Source organism: Melospiza georgiana, chromosome 1 (genome assembly GCF_028018845.1).
Source record: "Melospiza georgiana isolate bMelGeo1 chromosome 1, bMelGeo1.pri, whole genome shotgun sequence".
Lineage (NCBI taxonomy): Eukaryota > Metazoa > Chordata > Aves > Passeriformes > Passerellidae > Melospiza > Melospiza georgiana.
In genome coordinates, this window is record NC_080430.1 from 42092149 (window position 1) to 42100789 (window position 8641).

An 8641-nucleotide genomic window follows, 5' to 3' on the forward strand; every position below is an offset into this window, starting at 1 on the left:
ACTAATAATAACTTTCCTCAACTCTATTTTAAAATTATTGTCTTCCTAAACAAATATTAACTGCTATTTTCCCCCCTCAAAAAACAGGGCCTGCATGCACCATGAGAAAGCCCAAGAAAGATCACTGGGGATATGCAAGGACATGCTAACTGTGGAGAGAGCAGTCTGCAGGTTGACAGCTCCCACAGCAATCCTCCCCAACACCTTCCCAGACAAACAAAAAAAGGGTAGTGAAGTGCTACCCATCATTCTGACACTTCTGGCACTCACTTGAGTAGTACTATACCATATGTTCCTGGATCAAGTAGTGTACTGGATACCAGGAGAAAATGGCATAACAAGCACCAGGATGCTGCAGCTTCAGTAAATAGAAAATAGCACGAGTGTGGGTATGGAGATATCTGTCAGGAGAACCCAAGCAGCACCAGGGAACATGAGGTCTCAGTGTTGCCTGTAATCAGACTAACAATAAAACTTAAGAGGCAAAACTAACCACCTAATTTTTAAAAAATAACCAACAAAAGATCAAAAAAGCTAATGGTCCTTGAACTTGTTAAGCAGGGAATAAATATTGAGTTGGAGCAAACAGAAAGCATTATCCTTGTATTTGATCCCAAGTGCAACTACAACTGAATGCGTACACAGTTCTGGTGTCCCATGTAAAAAAAAACTTTGAAACACTGAATAACCATCAGGACTATCATAAATTACTGCAGTTACTGGGAGAGCTGACTTGTGACTGGGACTGTAACTGAGTGACTGGAAGAGCAGCAAGAAAACTCCATTGGTCTACATACTCCAAACTCAGACAAAAGATAACCACTTAGTCTGCCCAAAAATAATGAATGTAGAGCCCAAATATGATACAAGGTATCTTCAGTCCAGCATCATGAGCTTCAGTGAAGAGTTAATGGCTGATAAAAAACTGCCTGTTGTACTTAGTGTGTAAGTAGTAATTAACTCTGGGCTAATTGTTCCCATGGCTGTGATGAAGAATCCTCCTTTATCACCAGAAGATAAATCCCCAGATCAATATCCAAAGAGAAACACAAGCCTAGATGCAACAGAAACCATGGCAAATACTATGGCTTGCGCTATACAACTGAGTAGTAAAGAATCTCTACCTTCAGCTTTAAATTACCTACAAATTAAATGCTATCTTGGACAGATAGCAGCAGCATTTAGACAGCATTTACAGCAACGCTTTTATATGCAACAGTTAAGTACTAAGAAAACTTTGTCTCTCTGGATTGCATTCCAAAAAGTAATCAAACATCTCAGGAAGATATCCACAAAACCCTCCAAGATCTAAAGCATAGTGTCAAGATACTTGTAAAAACAGTTGCATTAGTTTATTACATGGAAACAAACTGCATTTTTCAATGAACCAAGTTCACTATTTTTGTTTCATCATTCATTTTAATACATATTTAACAAATATAGTTGTACATTAAATAGCCATTATCATGGCAATTTTTAGCAACTTTTTCACTTAGAAAGTTCAGTCTTTTAAATATATAATAAAGAACAAAGAGTATTAAGTGAATCTAAGGACCAAATAGACTCTTACTGAACAACTGGTTTCAAATATAAAATGACTGGGGAAAACTTTTGAATAGTTATATACTCATAAAGTTATTCCAGGCACATTACTTAGTTTAACCTACTGTCACTTCTCCTACATTAACAAAATCCATATTCATAAATCAGTGGGGCTTTATAAATGAGCCAGCAAGTGCATGTGTGCTCCCTCTAACCACACTTATCATTGCCTTGCTAAGCACAGAAATCACCACTGAAAAAAGCTAGCAGCAAAATGAGCCAGTGATGACAAAACCCAGAGAAGGGCAAGTGCCTGCTTCAGTGCCAGTGCCAACTGCCACCTCTCTGCACTGCCTGAGAGCTAAGTGTGACATCTGGGTGAAAGGAAGACCACACTCTATTTAGACTGTCACTTCATTCCCTCTGGTAGGAGACTGCTGCTCAGCTCTGAAGTGCACTCACAAATCCCAAATATACTGCCTGAGTGAAAATGCCCGAGTCTCATCTGTTTCGAACAGACTTTTCCTACATTATCATCAAGCATCTTCTGCATTAGGTTCTTATCCATGATATGAATTTATCCTCTGCATAGGCATAAGCAGCCCCAGCACCATGTGATACAAGCAGCTGAGGAACAAAGAGCTTGGGTTACCTGCCTGGGGACAAGAGAAATGTCCATGGCAGTTCTCCAACCAGAATCCACACCCCCTCAATGCAAACCACAAGGCCCTCCTTTTCAATTCTAGCCTGAGGTTCCAAGTTGCCTTCTTCCAAATGTTCCCTGCAAGCACTACTGAAGGGCAGAGAATGATGGATTTCTCAGCCTCTCTCTTACCTTGTTAAAATTCTTTCTCTGACGTTGCTGCTGGAAATGCCTTCTCCATTCTCCCAACAGAGATGGTTTAGAGGCAACAGCAAAAGCTATTCAAACTAATCAACCAGCCTGTCATTAAACCAGTTAGGTTTAATCAGCCAGTAACTAAATAAAGAGAAGGTACACCTAAACTTAAATCTTCCTACAAAGAAACTAGGGATATACATTTTTAAAGGTTTATTTATTTCTTTTTCATTTCATTTGTTTTTTAAGCGAGCATTAATGATCCTTTTAAGGGGGAAAAGTTCCAGCAGCAAAAAGTGAAAGAAGGAGAGGAAGAAAAAAGAAAGGCTACATTTCAATGTGATTATTTTTGCTACATAGATTTTAGGATTAAGAAAACAGATTAGTGCCTTAATCCAAAACAGAATTTACTAATAACTGACTTTTTGGCATTTTAAATGCCAAGTTTATTTAAGACTAATGGCATACATCTTGATTTAAATATTGTAAAATATGCAGCTACTGAGTGTTTAGCACAGGAAACATCATTTGCTCCAGAGAACTAAAATAAGTTGGGTTTAAGTAGGTTTCTTTCTTTTCACATTGCCTCCTTCTACAAATGAAGGGACAACACAGTCTCCAGTAAAATCTATTTTGCAAGTAAAATTTTTAATCAAATGTTAGCACTATAGGATAAAAACACCTTGACAATTTTAAGGTTTACACAATTGCTAACAAATTATAAGCAAGGCTCCAAAATTCAAGCAGGAGATGCAGCACAATAGAAGAAACAGAATATATTGTATCTCCAGCTCCTTAAAAGGGAGTCTCCCTGTTCACAGACTCTGCAAATAAATCCTGGAGGGTGTTACAACACTACACAAAGCCCTGGATAGACATGCACAGAATCACACTAAGATGAAAAAATACGCAGTAGAGGAATTGGTGTTAATCTAATTGCAGTAAGAACACAAAAAATTCCCATTTCAGCAAACTTCACAAACATTAAATTAATTGTGTGGCTATTTTCTCCTTCTCAGATACAGTCTACTGTTAGGCTATTTAATATGGCTAAAATGGCTTATTAGGAGTGTGGCTTATTTTTATACTAAAAAAACCCAGTTTATTTCTCTAGGACAGATTTCCCTCTCAGCAGCTATACAGGTCTACCACAGTCATATAGATTGTTCAGTAACCATATACTGGTTTTTTATACTGGAAAAATGCCCCAATTCATTGCTCAAACAACTTGACTACCATTAAAGAATACTATATTAGTATTATATATAGTATATACTATACTGAAGAATATTAAGGATACCAGAGGTGCTAACTACCCCAAAACTCCACAAGCAGATGTGTCAATCACAAAACCCTGTGAAAGACTAGTTAGCTGATTCAGAAAGAGGGAGAGGGAGGTTATTACTATGTTTGAAGATACCTTTGTCAATTCTTCTAGGTCACAATCTATTTTTCCAGAATATACATATAATTTTTTAAAAATAATAGTAATAAAAATGTTCCACACAGATTTTTGTGCTACAGCACAATACACTGTTGACACATTTTGTCAGCATATGTAAAAAACCCTCCCATAAGAGTTGCAGTCAGAGCAGCACAAGCTCTGGGAGCCAGTGAAATCAGCTCTTAGAGTGGCACTCAACTCTGATAGCTACCTCCTGCTTGGGACACTGGTAATAAGAAAGGGTTTTTCTCTTGTGGCAGGAGTCAAACTGCAACTGCTCTGTGCAACTACACAAGAAAAGAGATTACACCACTGCACTGGAGAGCCTGATAAAGATCCTGAGTGCAAAAAATCCCCAGACTGCCCCAAAGTACACTTTTTGTTGACCTACAGGGAATGCAGCTAATCCCCAAAAGAAGTCTGCCCAAGCACAAGAAGTCAGGCATGATTCATGCAGGCTGGTAACACAATACATTTCCCAACTGAGAGAGGAAACAGGAGTAGGCCAAAATAATGTCTAAAAAAACACCTGGGCTACAGAGCAACTTACACAAAGCAGTTCAGCTCCAAAAAGGGACAACATCCATCAGCCAGGGCTCCATTTATTGTTGTTACAAACCCAGATTTAAGTCCCAGCCCAAATGCAGATGACCCAGGACTTTATACACGCTTGCAGGATAAAACCCTACAAGTGCAAGCACAAAGTATTTTTAGGGAAAAAGCGGAGAGGGGGATGCAGACACCGTGAATTTCCCGTTACCTTCGCAAAAGGGGGTTTTAAGATTTTTTACATTTTGCCAGTCTACTCAAAAGACAGGACAGTAACATCACAAGCAATAAGTATTTCAACAATTTCAAATTAATTTATAAAAAATAGGTCTTGCATGATATGAGATGACACTACAGAGACATATTTGCCCATCAAATCGACATAACTCCTGCTTAAAATACAAGCTCTACCCTCCCATACACATGTAACAAGCAAATCCCAATAGAAATTATCTGTAACAGTACTTCAATTGAGAACACAATTACTTGTAATTTCATAGTAAAGACAGCCAGATGCCCGACTGTCTCAGACCAGACACAAGTGTTCGTATGTCAAAGAACCTCTTTCAGATTAAGCTCCATTCCCTGTATCCATACCTGAATAAACCCACAGAAAGTTACAGACTCAAGTGGAGACACGGCTAACGCCCAGGCCCCTTGACACCTTTCTCACACAACAAACTGCCTCAAAACAACGAAACAAAAACCACCGTTTCCTTCTGTTTGTCATAAAGGTGAGGAATCAACTCACTAATTTCCAGATCAGGTTGTTCCTGACCTGCTAGAGCAGAACAAATGTATTTCTTAAGTAAAAAACAAAAAACACTTGGAAATTCTCAAAATAAGAAGTAATGCAGCTATCCAGATTGACTGATTCTGAGGCCTTCAATTACTTCAGTTAATACTTATAAATGAAGCGCTATGCTTCAGTAATCATATGCAGTTCCCTCATCCACAATCAGATTATCTTGCATATGCCTGCTAAAGGAACATTTATTCAGAAGTGACACTACTTTATTATAATTCAAATTACAGTAATTGCTTCAGACTTGTAAAGGCTACTCTGCACACTAAGTGTTGGATAACCTAGGAAAGCCTTTCAATTTCAATAGCACACGGCAAGAGCTAACATTAACTACATTTAAATTATTCAGGCTAATGGATAAGGAGCTTTAAAGAAGAACATTCCAAATCCACAATAAGTGAACTCTGTCAGTTTTCACTTTATTTTCCCATTTTATTTATGTTCATGCCATCTGGTTGTATTGATCATGCAGTTGAACAATCTTGTGTTTTTTCAAATGAAGTAAATGCAAAACTAATTTGTCTGCTAACAAACACGCTGCAAGTGCCAGCTACAGACTGTTACAGAATGAGCTCCAATTCACAGTAAACACATTCCATAACAAATGGAATAACAGAAGGCCAAAAGGACAACCATGCTCAAAACCATGGATCACTATTCATTTATTGAACATTATATAATAAGATCAACTTCTGTGAGCCTCAAGTTTCAACTGATCTGTTTAGAACTTGTATCAGATTCCAAATCCCAAACCACAGCGACACGTATCAACAGAATAGACTAAGTAAGCAAACTAAAAAAGTTACTTATCCTAAAAGCTGTCTCATGATAAACCACTTGCTCCAAAAGCCAGACTTATAGAAAATAAAACTGGCAATTGACAAAGCACAATAAAGCAGTATTTAAAAAGACTGCTGGAAGTAAACTATCGTTAATTTCCAAGTGCTGTGGTAGAACTGTTTAAGTGACATTTGTCTTTTTTCCATCATGCTTTCAGGTAAAATTTCTTGGGCATGCACAGATTATGCACACTATTTCCAGCTATTAGCCTTATCAAATATTTAATGTTTCCAAATACAAAAAACAGGCAGCTTTAGACCCAAAGATTTATGAGCAATTACTTCTCTTTTGCAATTTCAGATGACAACCCTTAAAATCACACACAGTAAAAGAAGCTACTGTCTCCATAAAAAGAGATGGAAGTGTCAGGGGAAAAAAGGGGGTAAGAAAGCTTTAAATTTTGCATCATGGATTTCAGTCCTACATTTTAGGTATCAAAATGTGTTTGTTCTTAAACAAAACTACAGGAGGACCATATAAACCAACAAATAGATAAAAGTCTAATGTGCATCTAGAACAGAACTACTGTAACCAAATGACAGCAAAAAAGGCCTATGTCTATGTCTCTGCTGAAGCAGTCAAGCTTAATGGAAATGCATGTCTCCAGTTCATACCAAGCTTTTTAATTTATAGCTGGTACACCTACGCATGGCCTCCAGTGTGTGGAATTAGACCAGCTCCTGAAATTCTCCAGGAAGTACAGATGCAGTAGTCATAGCACTGATTTAGCCACACACAATTCAGCACCAGAGCATCACTGGCATTTATGCAACTCTGTCACTTATAAATGCTTTAAATTTACTGTCAGAACATCAAGATCCCAGCCATTCCCACATTCTTATTGCTTGTGATCACCTAATATAAGCAACAGCAGGTTTTAGTCTTTTTGTTTGTTTCCTGAAAGGTCTGTACAGAGCTTTATAACTAGTCAATACTTGTTCTCTCTATAGCATCTTCTCTTTAAAATCACCACAGTGTTGCTTTATATTGAGAAGTTGCGTTTAGGACACCCATCTTTGTCCATCCATTATGATGACAAAGTTAAACAACAAAAGGTGAAACACCACAGGAAATCTCTTTTGCTTTCAACAGATCCCAACACAGCCCTATTAACTCCACAGTCTGGCTCCAACTCTGTAAAAATTTTACACTACAACTAGACCAAAACCAGACCCTCCTCGGGACTTCCACAGATGCAAGTCAGCCTGTCCACACCCAACAAATTGCAGGACCGGGGCCTGTCACCATATCAGCATAAATTAGGGCTTGTCAAACAGGTAGGACATAGCAACAGAAGTTATTTTATTGAACGCAAAGGTAACTGTTTCCGCTGCCCCACCTCATAGCGACAAAAACAATAGTAATAATCACAAGCATGACATCTTCCCCCTTTATTTTGGGAGGCTCTCAGTTTTTCATTCTTGAGTTATCCAAGCTAACTTCACAGGAGATGGATACTAACGTTGACAGAAAAAGGAGCTTAAAAGCGGAGCCCTGTCATGCAGGGACAGCAGTATGTGCAGCCTCAGCCCTCCCCTGCCCCCGCCCGCACCTGCGGCGGCCGCGCCGGGGGCCAGCGCTCCGACCCTGCGCCGGGCCACGTCCTCGCCCGCCCCGATGCCAAACTCGGCCGGGGAAATAAACAAGTCCAGCAAAAGGAAGGAGAGCGGGCGCAGAGGGGAGCGGAGCCCGGCCTCGGGACGCGGCGGCCGGCGAGGGTTGGGGTCGGCTCGGGCGGCAGCGCCGGTTGCCCGGGCACCATCTTGGGGGCTGCCGGGGGCGAGGACGCGGCCCCGCAGCGCCGCCGGGGGCCGGCCCGGCGCTTTACCTGCTCTGCCAGCCCTGCAGGAGGTTCGTGTATTTGCTGAGCGTCCCTTCCAGCACCGGCTCCCGCCGCCTGCCGCCGCCGCCGGGCGCCTGCGCGCCCCCCGGGCTGGCCGCCGCCGAGCCGGGGCTGCTGCTGCCGCCGCCCCCGCCTCCATCCAGCCTGCCCGCGGCCGCCGCCCGGCCCGGGAGCCCGCGGCTGGCGGAGGAGGACGAGGGGGACGAGCCCGCCGACGTGGGGCGGCTGCTGCTGCGGCTGCTGCTGTTGCTGCCGCCGCCTTCGCCCGCCGCTTTCTCCATGGAGCCCCGCGGCGGAGGCTGCCCGTCCGTTCCGGCCCCGGCTGCCGCCCGTGCCCGGCAAAGCCCTGACTCACAGGCGGCGCGGAGAGGGGCGGCGCCCGGGGGAGAAGGGGCTGGGCCGCGGCGGGCGAGTGAACCGCCGCGCCGCCTCCTCCTCGCCAGGCGTTGCGGGGAGCTGGGCGGCGGTCCGTGCCCCGAGGCTCCGCGGGGTCCCGCCCGCCGCCCCCCCGGGCGACCCGCCCGCCCGAGCCGGGGGCAGGGCGCCGCTGCGGCGGGGGCCGCGCAGGGGCGGGGGCCGCACACGCACACGCGGAGGCACAGGGCGAACGGGGAGAGGCACAGCACGCACACGGACTGCATGGTGCCCGGCACACGCACGCACACGCCGTGCGACACGGGGAGCGACCCCGAAGGACGCGGTGGCCGGGTGTGGGGCGGGCGTGCAGACCCACGCGTGTGGCGGGGGCAGAGCGCACACCGAGACCGCCTCCGGCCCCGG

At 43.5% G+C, this 8641-nt stretch overlaps 1 protein-coding gene across 1 annotated transcript in view; it reads right to left on the bottom strand.

The window, feature by feature from the left end:
• Positions 1 to 8142, bottom strand: part of OSBPL10 (oxysterol binding protein like 10) — a 113425-nt gene extending 105283 nt beyond the window's left edge. Inside the window, exon 1 of the mRNA XM_058035797.1 lies at positions 7847 to 8142. Coding sequence (XP_057891780.1) covers positions 7847 to 8142 — 296 coding nt within the window. The remainder of the gene's footprint in view (positions 1 to 7846) is intronic.
• Between the last annotated feature and the right edge of the window lie 499 nt (positions 8143 to 8641).